Below are 13,094 nucleotides of genomic sequence, written 5' to 3' on the forward strand. Positions count from 1 at the left end.
AAGGACTTTTTGTATGACTGTAGTAGTAGTAGTAACAACCACTTGCATCGTTTCAACAAAATCGATCTGGAGAGAGAGGCTTTCCATGGCTGCCTGAAGCACTAACAATGTTGTTTCATGTCTACTTGTATGGATTCATCTGGCTCTATCGCCGAGCCGTGGTCTACGATGAAGCATGAAGCCGCGTCGTCAGCTTTCAAGCACTCACTTGTGCATTCAGCTTGCCAATGTTTTCCGAACCCTGTTTGAACTCAATGTGTGTGTGTGTGTCCCCACAAACGAGCGTTAGGCTGTGTTCATGAACGGCTATGTTCTTCGAATTTAGATTCACCTTTGACAATTTCCCGAATTTAGAGCAGTGAACTAATGTGCAAGAACTTGAATATTGATCCCCTTCGTCTTGTAAAACATATACAGCCCCCAGTCAACCAGAACCTTCAGGCTACAGCGCAACCATTTAGTTAGCGAGGATTAGCTTCATCGAATTCCTTGTCACATCCAAGCCGAGGGGTCTCGCGGGCTGGACGGGCGCTTGGGCCAATAGGGGTCCACACCTGATCGCTTCTCATTTTCCGCTCGGGTCACATATTGTTGTCAGCCTGACTCACTGTTAGAGCACCATCCTATCGAAGTGCAACATCCAACACCAACAGAGTCTTTGACAGCCATCATCATCTGAAGACATCGAAACACGAGATATGTCGTACTACCCGGGTCAAGGAGGCTATGGCGCGCAACAACATTCCTACGGCCCTCCTCAGTCGTACTCTCCACAACCACAATATCAGCAGTATAATCAAGGATACCCACCACAACAATCATATGGCTACCCGCCACAGCAACAGAACTACGGTCCCCAGAGCTACAACGCTCCGCCGCCGCAGATAACGCCTTATGGATACAACAACCCTCCACCTCAATCGCAAGGAGGCTATGGTTATGGCGGCCCACCTCCTCCACAGCCAAATGGATATCCTGGTCCACGACCTGGCATGCCGAGTGTATACAACGCGAACGGCAACCCTCCGCCCCCTCCTACAGCTCCTCAGGCCTTCGGACACGGCGCTCCAAGTCAATACCAATTCCAGTACTCGAACTGGTAAGCCTCGTTCCATTTTCAGATTGCCGAACTCAGCTAACGATATCACAGCACGGGAAAGAGGAAAGCATTGTTGATCGGTATCAACTATTTCGGACAAAGAGGGCAGCTTCGCGGATGTATCAACGATGTGAAGAACATGTCCACCTACCTCAACCAAAACTTCGGCTACGCAAGAGAAGACATGGTGATCCTTACCGATGACCAACAGAACGAAATGTCCCAGCCGAAGAAGCGAAACATCCTCAGAGCCATGCACTGGCTCGTAAAAGATGCACAACCTAATGACTCTCTGTTTTTCCATTACAGTGGTCATGGTGGACAGACGCCTGACTTGGATGGCGATGAGGAGGACGGCTACGATGAAGTCATATACCCAGTCGATTTCCGTACCGAAGGTCACATAGTAGACGATGAGATGCACAGGATCATGGTCAAGCCACTGAAGCCGGGCGTTCGCCTTACTGCGATATTCGATTCATGCCACTCTGGCTCCGCTCTCGATCTTCCATACCTCTACTCAACACAAGGTGTGCTCAAAGAGCCAAACCTGGCCAAGGAGGCGGGTCAAGGACTGTTGTCCATCGTCTCATCCTACGCTCGTGGCGACCTTGGTGGTATGGCTTCTACTGCTATGGGGCTGTTCAAGAAGGCGACAACCGGTAGTGCACAATACGAGCGAGCCAAGCAAACAAAGACAAGTCCTGCCGATGTGATCATGTGGTCGGGTAGCAAAGATGAGCAAACTTCGCAGGATGCAGTCATTTCAGGAGAAGCAACAGGCGCAATGAGCTGGGCTTTCGTCAATGCTCTGAAGAAGAATCCACATCAGGTGAGTAGCTTGCATTTTGTTCAGAGTGGTCTCACTCAGCTATTCCCCCGTTTCTTGATAGTGCTGATACTGACCTTGTCTCAGAGCTATGTACAGCTCCTCAACAGCATTCGTGATGAGCTATCAACCAAGTATAGTCAAAAGCCTCAGTTGAGCTGCAGTCATCCTTTAAGTGAGTGATTGTCTCTATTGGCGAGATTGATGCTAAGTGTTCCTCTACAGATACGGATATATTGTACGTCATGTAATGGAGAAATAGTGTTGATACAACTGCTTGTCTCACATAAAATCTGCTTGTATATTGAACGTTGGATAATGAACAACAGCGACTTGCATGTTTAGGAATTAGTATTGATAGCCTTTGGCGACCTAGAAGCGCATGAAGCAGGACGCGAAAACGAAGCTGTATCGTTAATACGTTGAACGACATGCTCTTCTCCTCGTCTCAAGATTATCTAATACCTGCCTCGTATATGTCTTGGAAGTCTTGAATGATGCCGTACTCCCTTATTCCGAAATCGGCCTATAATTCGGAACACTTCAATGCCGACGCCCGACTCATACTCGTCGCCAATCCTTCGCAGACACGAAAGCTATACGTTGGTCAGGTCCTGAAGGGGATACGATACGAGTACACTCGGGCCCGCATGTGAAGAATGCAGGGTGTCTAACGGTCCTGTCGTTAGTGAGGTTGGTAATGCCAGGGTTGCCATGCTCTTTATGCATGATCGGCCTTGCACCGTTGAGATGCGAATTGATCCTATATATTTTGCTCCAATTAAGCCGTGCTGAGCCTGAACGAAGAGTGTGAGCTCAAGCAGTCATATATTGTGTTACTGGATAGTCAGGTCCAACAGCATGCATGCTTTTGAATAGGCAGGTCGATCGGAATTAACATCGAGGTCGGGTCGTCCCGGTTTGCTCCTGGGTCAGTCCCAGCTTGATGATTGACAGGAGACTGACTCGTCAGAGACGAGGAAAGCACACGACCAGCGAGCAATGCCACTGGAAATGCCACTTTGCTGACCATCAATCCCATGTGCCTACCGAACAGAGTTTAAGCTTTCAGCGCGGCTCTCTTATTAGCTTACCCGTCGACTGTCATCGGCCGTGTCGCGATTGGCTGCAATCACGAAGCGGTGAAGTGATCATTCGTCAATCGAGTCCCTTTGGAATTTGGGATCCAATCGTCATGCTCATCAAAATATGCTGCCCTGTAAATGACGACGAGAAAGTACAACGACTATTTACAAGGCAAGCACAGCGACGCGCTTGACCGGCACTTGGGTCGCAATGTTTCGGAATTTCATATATTCAGCTTGGTGAGTGTGGGAAGGGTCTGGAATTTGTTTGTGCTCTGTGAATTGTTGTGCTGCGGTTTTTTAGTCAGAGCGTCGGGAAGCTTTTTGCACTACTTTGTTCGACTTTCGGCCTTCCCGCGGTAATCAAACGAGATTGTTGTTTGCAGAAAACTTGTCTTGTAACTTCGCCAGAGACATCCTGAGTTACTGCTACACCAATCGACACTTCTCAGCCTGTCACCGAATTGACAGCCTTCGTTAAGACGCCCTCACGATCGCGAATGGTTTTCGTCCATCTATATAGGCTTTGGCAAGCATGGATGTTTGCTGTGGTGCCAGGTTGATGAAATTTGCAGCGCGGTACCAGCATTGAATTGCTTTCTAAAGGTTCAGCCAGGGTGGTTTCGAGATGGACTTCACGGTACGGCCTCGCGACAGCAGAGTCGACGAAACATGCAGCTGATGTTGAAGATACGCAGATCGCGCTCACCCATTTTTGTGAGGTCCATGGGCCAAAGTCGGTTCTGTGCAGTCAAGTGCTACCTCTAGAATGCGCAAAATGCGATCCAGCAGTACCTCAGCGCCACCAGTCGACAGTCGAGTCCTTTGAAAGCCCCACGCCCCGGAATCAGGCTGCGCCCTACATACCCGAGGACGAGCACGCTAAGCTCCCTCGCGATTCACCGAGCGACGTCGGTCCGTCGTCGCCAACTCAGAACATCGAACAACATCCGTGGTTTCGACACGATGATTATACGAAGGAGCTAAGAAGATTTCCCTACGGTAGGGCTCATGGTGAGACGTGCGCCAGCTGTACCTTTACGGTGCCACAGAAGGTCGCTGCCAGATTACCAGAAGGAGCACCTGGAAGTTTGCCGAAAGAAGGAGGCAAATCGGTTCACGGTGCCCCAGTACTGCGCTCGCGAGAATTCATCTGCTTGGGCAAACATAGAAGAAGGCACGGCCAAGTACAACCGGGCTCAAGTCAAGAATCGCAATCTTCCTCGCTCAGCTCTTCAGGTTCCACCGTCTCTCATACCAACTGTCATGATCATACACTAACATATCTGACATCAAAAAGTCCAGATGATCCGGAGAACTACGCGCAGTTACGCACTGCTATTATCAGGGCGCTTTCTTGCGAAGTTCTGCCGAGAGGCATGCCAGAAGGGCCATTCTGCTTCGGTGATTCTAGCACAGGCTACACAATTGCATATGTCTTTCGCCTTCCTGATCCCAAAGCTCGTGGGCGCAGGAGAACATACGCATTCGTCGCTCTGGCTGGCAAGGACGCATATAATGCTTTCAAGGCCTGTCCCATGCTCTGGAGTGCTTTCGCAACCATGTCCAGGACGATCGAAGACTTGGCTCAAAAAGCTCAAGACGAACAGGAATTGCGACAACAGAAACAGAGAGATGAGCAAAGCTCTACAGATACCAACAAGGGTTATACAGAAATCTCTTCTTTTTTGACACAAAGACCTAGAGATCCAGACGGTCAACCACGGCGAGCTGGCCAGACTCAACCGAGAAGTCTTGCCGAGATACTGGGCAAAGAGGACATCTTTCTCCTCCTTCATCACCATTTCGTCCAATTGCTGAGGTGTCTGGGAGATAAGTTTGGGGGGCTACCTCTTGCACAGCGGAAAGATAGCCTCCAAACCGGGACATCGCCCCAACTACAAATGACGAGCCCCAACAAGCGTGGAAGAGTAAGCTCAGACATGCTGGCTAACCTCAGCCTGGACGATCAGCCACCAATACAACCAGATCGACCTGCGCATGCCAGCCATTCTAGCGTAACACCTAGCACAGAACCCGCAAGGTCTGTCGCAAGCACTGAGAGTACCGTGCACCCGGCTGAAACTACACAGACATCCGATCTCTCCAAGGCAGCTCCAGCCACCACGACACAATCACCAGTGACGAGAAACAACCAATGTGGTGCATCCGTCAGTGTCGACCATGCACAGCAGCGACGAGTTGCTGTTTAACCTCTTTTTCACCAACGACGTTATGAGACGACACGTATCACTAATACCCATGGGCGGTTCTTTTGAGATTAATAGCTGCTTTGATAGATCAGCGGCTGCGGACTGGGGGATAGACTCTTTTACGAAGATTAGCGAGTGTTAGGAGTGGGTGGTTGAATGAATATTATAGATGGATGCAAGTTATTGAGCGAGCGAGTCAGCGATCGAGCAAGCATTATTGGATGTCGAAGGATGTTGTCGTGATCATAAGTGTACTGCCATCGATGTGATGAATGATCATTGTCGTATCGTCTAATGAGTGTGGTGAAGTACACGCGCAGAATTTATTCAAAATGCATTTCGGATCTTGTGCCCACATTACGTGTTATTGCCTTAAATGGTCACTATACGCTTACCATGTCCAGCAACTTTGTACGTTTCATTTTTCAGACAATCGAAATCCATCTCTGATGCTTCTGTATGGTCTCGTCTTGCATTGCTCATTTGTTCATATTGCTGGCTAGTGATAGCCACTGAAGACCGACTATTCAGGCGACGGACATCAACAACGACTGCACGAGGAAGCAAATCCAGAGACGAAGCGAGGCGAACTGCGATTAATTTTACGACGCGTGCTTACGTACTCGCTCTAAACCCCTACTTTGCTAACCTGTAGTACCTAATTTCACCAACTCAGCCAAGAAATCCTCTCCATTCACCAGTTCCGTAGAACCATAAATCACCCTTCTTGCCTTGGCAGAACCAGCGGCGGCAGTGCTAGATTGCCCACTCGTCCGCTTCACCCACTCCTGCAAATTACCGTATTCATCCATACTGCCACCCCCAACAGTGAAGACGATGGCTTCGGAGTAGCCCTGCCTCTTCTGCCCGAATGATGGAGTGGTATGCGCTGTCGTTTGGGATCCGGTCGTGGCTGGTCCGCCAGTTGTGCCTCTTGCATGTGCGGAACGGGGGTCGAAGTATAGGTAGTTTTCTGTTTTGGCGATGGCTGAGGATGAGGCGGCTGGTGGATCCATTATTGATTCGACGATTTTAGTTACTGTGAGGTCTCGGTTTGCTGGCAGGAAGTTTTTGACGCCACTGACGAGGGATTCGAGTTGAGCCGGGACTGCGCTGCCTAGGCCTGTGGCTGCCAGGTTCTTGGTGAGGTTCTTGCCTAGAGAGGCAAGTCCACCAAAGGGAGATGAAGATTGTTGGGTGACGGTCGGCTGGGAAGTCAGCATCATGGTACCACGAGTCTCGAAGCGGACATTGGATATATGCCGTATTGCTGCGACTGCGTCTCCTACACCTGCGCTTACCAGCGCATGCTCAAATTCAACTAGTTCTGATTTCGTCGGCTCCTTGTCAACGGACAGATACCATATGATAAATACTCTCAGCTTGTCAAGTGGATTGTTCCCTTTTTCTGATGAATTTATCAATTCTAGCATTTGCGCAGGTGTCTGTTTGGTGATAGCTTCTTCGAGCTCATAAAGTTCATCTAGTTTCCGATTCTTGATGCCTTGCAGGAGTGCTGTTGCAATGGTCATGTGCATGTCGAGTATTCCCTTTCTCTCCCTGAGCTCCGGAAGGAGTGTAATTGCTGCCTTCAGGTGTTGAGCAGATGCTGCACCTGTATCGTCGATATCGTCAATGTTGGAAACACCCGTCTGTTTCGTGACATTTTCCGCATCAGTCTTGTACTTTGAGAGCTCTTTATCAATGTCCTCTGCAACATTAGGAAATGGTTGGCCAGCATTTCGAGCCCAGAAAAAGTCACCCGCGCTCAGATCGTAGGCTTTAGGTTTTGCATTCGGATTCTGCTCGTCCGCTGTATTGACAGTGATCCGATTGAGCTGCATTTTGAGCACGTCATGTACCAGGGACTGATATGTCCAAGAATGTGAGAGCATAGGCACTAGATCAATGTTGCGATCCAGAATCAGCAACACTGGTCGTGATGGACTGGCGTAAGCACTTTGCTGTCCTCTTTGACCAGGTGAAAAGAGATTGTCTTTCGAATTCAACACATGATCCCGCAGCTTGCGGTCCAGCTTCGTGGCTATAGCTTTTGCGAGCTCTGATTGAGGACACCGTATGATGGGCACCGAGCCCATGGTCACTGCCACGCTAAACAGACCGCTCACAATCCGTTCGACTGCCGACTCTATGGTAGCCTCTTCCACTTTTGCGCTACTGAAAGTGTAGTATGCCTCTTTACCCATACCCAAGCTGAAAAGATCTGGCTCTGCCACAATGAAGTTCAGGTACTGATCATAAACCTGCGCGATGTGCTCCGCGGTATTTGTTGAAGCGATCTGGGCTGCTAAGTCTTCCAGCAACGGTCTAGAGACGGAGGAGATGAAGTTGACGTAGGCAGGAGAGTATAAACCCCTTGCAAGGTCAGAACATATCAGCTGAATGTTGACTGCTGTTGGTTCGACCAGATATAAGACTGGCACGTCGGGTATAGGATATCGAGGATTGTTGATGTTTCTGCGTTTCGTTAGCCAGCTCTGCTCTATGCCAGACACGGTACTGACAGATGTATTGTAACTCCATGCGCTCTAAGGTCATTGACTTTGAGTACACTGCTAATGACATTCATTCCCAAGTTGTCGAACACCAAGACCTTCCATATAGGGTCCCCATTCTCGTCCAACAAAGGAACCGTGGTCTTGCTGTCCCCAAATGTCCCGTCATTTTCACTTGATTCATGGTTGAGATTCAGTATTCGCTCGATAGAGGCTGAGATCGGTCAGCGAGGCCGATCGGTTGTCGTGAGGAGCAGACTGACCGATTTGGCGATCTCTTAGTGTTTGCTTGGTCGCCATCTTGTGGCAGGAAGTGAAGGCTCTACCCTCCACTCATGAGCGCATAAACGACCAGCTCTCTTTCTGTATACGCTCTAGCGGTAGTGTTACACGTTTGGTGATGCAGATTGAGAGTGTAGAATTTGTCTGCAGAGTGTCTTCGAGTCGCAATCTGTCCTTTCCATGTTCACTCGGCCCTGCCAAATGTTTTAGGTGCACCTTGCACAATGCACACGATTATGACGCCTATTGCGCCCATTGCGATGGTAACCGCAAGGGCAATTCCGCGTTTGGGGCGAGGCTGCAGACCCTGAGAGTCAGGCTTGGCAAGCATCCTCAGGCTCGTCGCTGCTCGCTTCGCAACTTCTTCCCTCAAAAGAATTGGCACGTCGTCCTTCATTCATCTACACAACCATTCATCCTGTTTCGATATCGTCTCAACCTCAGTAATTGTCTTCACCCTCAAGCGTGACGTGTAATTTGTGTCATTATAGGACGCGCATATCACGATCTGAAGAGGTCTGAACCCATTGCAGTTGACGTGATACTGGCACGTTTTCTCAGCGCGTCTCTCATCTTTGCACTGAACTGTTCAAAGGACTTGCCTTAGCACAGGTTTATTGAGAACCAGTATCATTCAGTTTCGTGTTGTATATTACTGTCAGTGGACGGTGGCTTGTTAAGCGACTCTGTTACATTAATATCAAACGGTCAAGGCAATCGTCTGGCAGGATTTGGTGTGGCTTATTTCTACGTCTAATCACTCTGTTGCAAGCAGCATTCACTGTTGCTATCGACCGCTCAGCGAGAGAGGCCTTCAAAGTCCCTATTGACCTTACATTTGTCCCTCAAGAGTCTTCATTGAAGCCGGATGTGGTCGTTGTCACGTCAGCCTGCGTCTCCTTCTTAGAAGTGCTGAGCGCGAAGAGATTGTGGTGGCAAATCCTGGCCTGCGCTTCCGTCGGCTCCAACTTTTGGCTTTCATAATTCAGCCACATCCCTGATCTTACACGTGATCAACGAGTCCTCTTCCCTATTCAACATGGACCCTGCTACTGGGTCATACATGCAATACAATAATGATAACGATGCTGATTTGAGCTCGTTTTTCCATGGTCTTGAACAATATGCTACTCCCGATATTTCTTCCTCGACCCAATTCGATCCTGCTCTATTTGCCGAGGATAGCTTGGCGCCTTTCTCGAACCAGCAAAACCAGCAGAACCAGACCTCGCAAGCAACAACAAATCCGAATTTCAACCAGGCTCAGAGACAAACGCAATCACACAGTCCGGCTCTTCCACAGTTCAAACCGAGTCGGAGCAACACATTATCACCAGCTCAATATGGTCAGAATGTCTATAATGCCCAAGCCATGGGACAATCTTTCGACCCTCAACTGCTCGCGAGACCGACGCCGTCCCCCGGACCATTCGACCAATACTCTTACGCACCGCAACAGATGAACTATGGTCAATCCCAGTTCGACTACCGCTTCAACAGCTTTCAACCACAGCGGCAGGCATCGGCACCCCAACAGGCGTTTCACCCCCAAGTTGGGCAACATGCACAACACTTTATGAATGGATCACGATCTTCGTCGCAGGCACCGCCACATATGTCACAGGTCCAGGTGAGAACGATGCCTGAGCCTGCCGTTGTCACGGCTAATCAAATGAAGGGCACAAATGGATTATCCTACCCCTTTCAGCAGGCCAACCATAACCAACCACAACATCGCTTCATCGAGCCATCATTACTAAACGCTGATGGTCAGCTGCGTCAGAGTCAGTCCTCGTTTCACGAAGCCATATACTCAGCTAATATAACCACAGATCAAGCTCAAGCTCCTCAATCCAAGCAGATGGAATCGTCACCCTATTTTGCCATAGCGAACACGAAAATCACCAACAACACCCTGGATCCACGAGCACTTCAGATGCAACAACACTATGCCCAAATGCAACAAACTCAGACCTCAAAGCCTGGTGGACCATATATGTCGGCTATGCAAAGTGGACAGGTGCAAAATTTATTTCCAGCACAGCTTCAAGTCGCGCAGAATGCTGTTTCGAGACCTGTTCAGCAGCCGAGAATGTTGAAGGATAGCAAATCGTCCGGAAGCATAACAGGCTCTGACGATGACTTGGAAATCGAAGATGAAGAGCCACAGCCGAAACCTGCGGTCATCACAATTGCTAGGCCGACTGACGAGCGAGGTCAACTGTTGTGGGACGTCGTTAATGCTGTATGGGCGCCTCACAACAAACCTGCACCTTCAGAGCAGATTCGTACTGCTATAACTTTTGTTGGATCTGCTGTCCAGGGACTTCGTAACAAATGGAAGCAGACAAACGAGCAGCTAAAACAAGCTGAGCTTCCAAATTCGGCCACTCGGAACCAAGTCGATAGACTAAAAGCGATGGCTGAAAATTACCGAGCCATTATGGAGACGTTGGCCTTTAGAATTACACAGTTTGCGCACCCATCAATCTTGAAAAGGTATGTATGCACTCTCCACCCACCTCTTTTGATTGTCATAGAGGCACCAAATCATGTAAAAAGCTGGGGTCATTCGCCGATCCTTGGTGGCTACCGTATCGTACTTGGTTCTGTCTTGGCAGGGGTCTGTGCCTATACAGCATTAGATAGTCAGATAGTATATACCATGCTATCCGTGCCTCACATGAATTGCATAACACGAGCTAATTTTTCTTAGATTAGGAGAGAACTCGTTTCTCTTGTCGGCACTGTACAGCTTTCTGCTTGATCGAGCCACTGCGGAAGATCACAACAGCACTTTAGTAACCACTGTCTTGCGCTTAGGCACCAAGCTAACTACAGTGCACGAAGAGCAGCTTGAAAAAGTCAAGTGGACGAAAATACTTGCAAGATTCTCTAAGAAATCAACAAACGAGTCGAAAGATCTTGCTCTGATTATTCTCAACAACGCCAAAAAGGCTACTGCTAGGAAGAAGACTGAGGCATCAGGTCAGGGTCCTGCGTCGCCGTCAGGCAGTTCCAGCGGCCAAGTCGCAGGCATAAAGAGACCTAGAGAAGGCAGTGACGGTGCACAACAAGCAAAGAAAGCTGCAGTAAAGCCGGCATCGAAACCACTTAGCGTTCAGCTAGCTGAACAGAAGAAGTTGAAAGAGAAAGTGGCAGTGGCCAAGGACGTCAGAGCAGCGAAGGCTCCAGTCAATGGATCGAGTAATGCTTCTGCGCCTATTCGCCCTAAGGTCGCAAGCACAGTACCGCAGAAGTCCAGTCCTTTTGCTTCCCTGATGTCGGCCTCCAAGAGGCCCGGCACCACAATCGCTGAACGTGCTGCTAAGGAAAAGGTCGACGTGCCTGCAGTAAAAGCTGCTGCTCCTACCGTCGGAAAGGAGCCTCTGGCCAGGCCCGAGCCTCCTATTGCAAGGACGACTTCCGCACCGGTCGCAACTACTTCAGCATCGTCCTTTCTTGGCCTGCTCGCCGACATGGAAAAGCCCAAGGACTCACCCAAAGCGAAGGTGGAAGATGTGTTTGACGAAACTCCAGAAGCACGCGTGAAGCGTTTGCGCAAGGAGTCAAGACGGAAACTACGTGTTTCGTGGAAACCGGAAGGTCAGCTTGTAGAAACCAAGATTTTCGAACACGATATCGACGAAGAGACTGGGCACGAGGATAGCATGATGCGAGACGTAGGTGATACAGGAAAGGAGGGTGAAATGCTCAAGCATCGTCACAAGCTGGAGGAGATGGACGAAGACTCAGATGACGAGATTGATTATTTCATGCCTACGGAAGTTGACCTTTCTGATATGCATACGGTAATCAAGGAGAACTCAGCCGATGGAGAGGAGCACAACTTTGTAAAATGTGGCGGAAACGCCGAGCCGGAAAGTCCCGCCAGTGAAGCTCAAAGTAAGCATGAGTCGGGCAATATGATGACTGTGTACGCGGCAGGAGAGCAGCCCAATACACCGAAGGAGCCACAAGAGGGTGAGGACGATGACTTCAACCCAGTTCTTGACTTTGGAGAGCCTTCCGATGGTCAAGTAGCGGTGCGTCAGCGTGAACAACAAGTGATTGCCAGACGCAATGCATATCAACCGCAAGTACAACCACAATTCAGTGGTATTGATGTTGCCTCTGTTCTGTCAAATCTATATCCGCAGTCCAATCAACAGCAGACATGGTCTCAGCAGCCACAAGGCCAAGCTCAGCAGCAATATCAGAATTCAGGTCTACAAAGTCTGCTTGCACAGGTTGCGCAGTCACAGCAGCAACAGAACATGTTTCAGGCTCCTGCTCCTGCTGTTCAACCGACTGTTACCACTGCTGCATTTCCACCCAACATCGCAGCTCTTCTGGGTCAATTGCAACAGAACCCACAAAACAATGCTTCTTTACCCGTTGGCAATGGAGACAACCCCAATCCTTTCCCGGGCACACAACAGAAAGATAAGAAGAAGGACAAGGACAAGAAGAAAGGCAAGGCACCAATCGGACCTGATGGATTGCCGCTGAACTACAAAACCAAGATCTGCCAGTTCTGGTTAGAAGGCAAGTGCACCAAGGGCGATGCTTGCACATATCGGCATGACCAAACTGGAGGCGAGTAGATGTTGTCTTTGTCCAGAAGCCTGGGAATGCACTGGAGAAGGACTCGTCGTCCAGCTACTCAAGAGAGACTCATCAGACACGAGGCTTATACTCGAAGGACAGAGAACTTTAGCTGGGCTATGTTCTTCAGGCAATACGTTAGCGCTAGGCGTTGGGGGCATGCATCGAGATTATTATGCGTGTGGATCCTGCATTTCGAGAAAGACAAGATTGTGAGCACGATTATATGCTCGTTGCCGACTGAGGCACTTATGTACAAACTTCGAAACGAGTATAGTCAAAGAAATTGAAACCTTCAGCGTGATAAATTGGTTACTAGATTTCTTCTATAACCTTGCCGGCTTGTCTTTTTGTGCTCTATCAAGACTATATGCTCTCACGTTCTTCTCAGTTTTCGAGAGCGCTAGTATACCACTATCCTAGCTTGCAGATCTTCATGCAGCCAAGGTCGATTTATTGTTT

At 49.3% G+C, this 13,094-nt stretch overlaps 4 protein-coding genes across 4 annotated transcripts; 3 read left to right on the forward strand and 1 right to left on the reverse strand.

The window, feature by feature from the left end:
• Positions 1-698: 698 nt before the first annotated feature.
• MCA1 (Ca(2+)-dependent cysteine protease) lies at positions 699-2,179 on the forward strand (the record flags this gene model as incomplete). Its single annotated transcript, XM_064895871.1, has 4 exons — positions 699-1,099; positions 1,151-1,931; positions 2,016-2,103; positions 2,154-2,179. 4 exons carry the CDS (start codon positions 699-701, stop codon positions 2,177-2,179), a joined length of 1,296 nt encoding a protein of 431 aa, XP_064758558.1.
• A 2,396-nt stretch (positions 2,180-4,575) lies between these two features.
• LTR64_001491 (uncharacterized protein) lies at positions 4,576-5,035 on the forward strand (the record flags this gene model as incomplete). The annotated part of the gene is made up of 2 exons (XM_064895872.1): positions 4,576-4,944; positions 5,003-5,035. The coding sequence occupies 2 exons, from the start codon at positions 4,576-4,578 to the stop codon at positions 5,033-5,035; spliced, it is 402 nt and encodes a 133-aa protein (XP_064758559.1).
• An 835-nt stretch (positions 5,036-5,870) lies between these two features.
• Positions 5,871-8,042, reverse strand: SLY1 (Vesicle trafficking between the ER and Golgi; the record flags this gene model as incomplete). Its single annotated transcript, XM_064895873.1, has 3 exons — positions 5,871-7,704; positions 7,752-7,956; positions 8,006-8,042. The coding sequence occupies 3 exons, from the start codon at positions 8,040-8,042 to the stop codon at positions 5,871-5,873; spliced, it is 2,076 nt and encodes a 691-aa protein (XP_064758560.1).
• Positions 8,043-9,063: 1,021 nt separating this feature from the next.
• LTR64_001493 (uncharacterized protein) lies at positions 9,064-12,631 on the forward strand (the record flags this gene model as incomplete). The annotated part of the gene is made up of 3 exons (XM_064895874.1): positions 9,064-9,808; positions 9,857-10,523; positions 10,741-12,631. 3 exons carry the CDS (start codon positions 9,064-9,066, stop codon positions 12,629-12,631), a joined length of 3,303 nt encoding a protein of 1,100 aa, XP_064758561.1.
• Positions 12,632-13,094: the final 463 nt, after the last annotated feature.

Source organism: Lithohypha guttulata, assembly GCF_036872675.1.
Source record: "Lithohypha guttulata strain CCFEE 5908 chromosome Unknown scaffold_1, whole genome shotgun sequence".
Taxonomy (NCBI): Eukaryota; Fungi; Ascomycota; class Eurotiomycetes; order Chaetothyriales; family Trichomeriaceae; genus Lithohypha; species Lithohypha guttulata.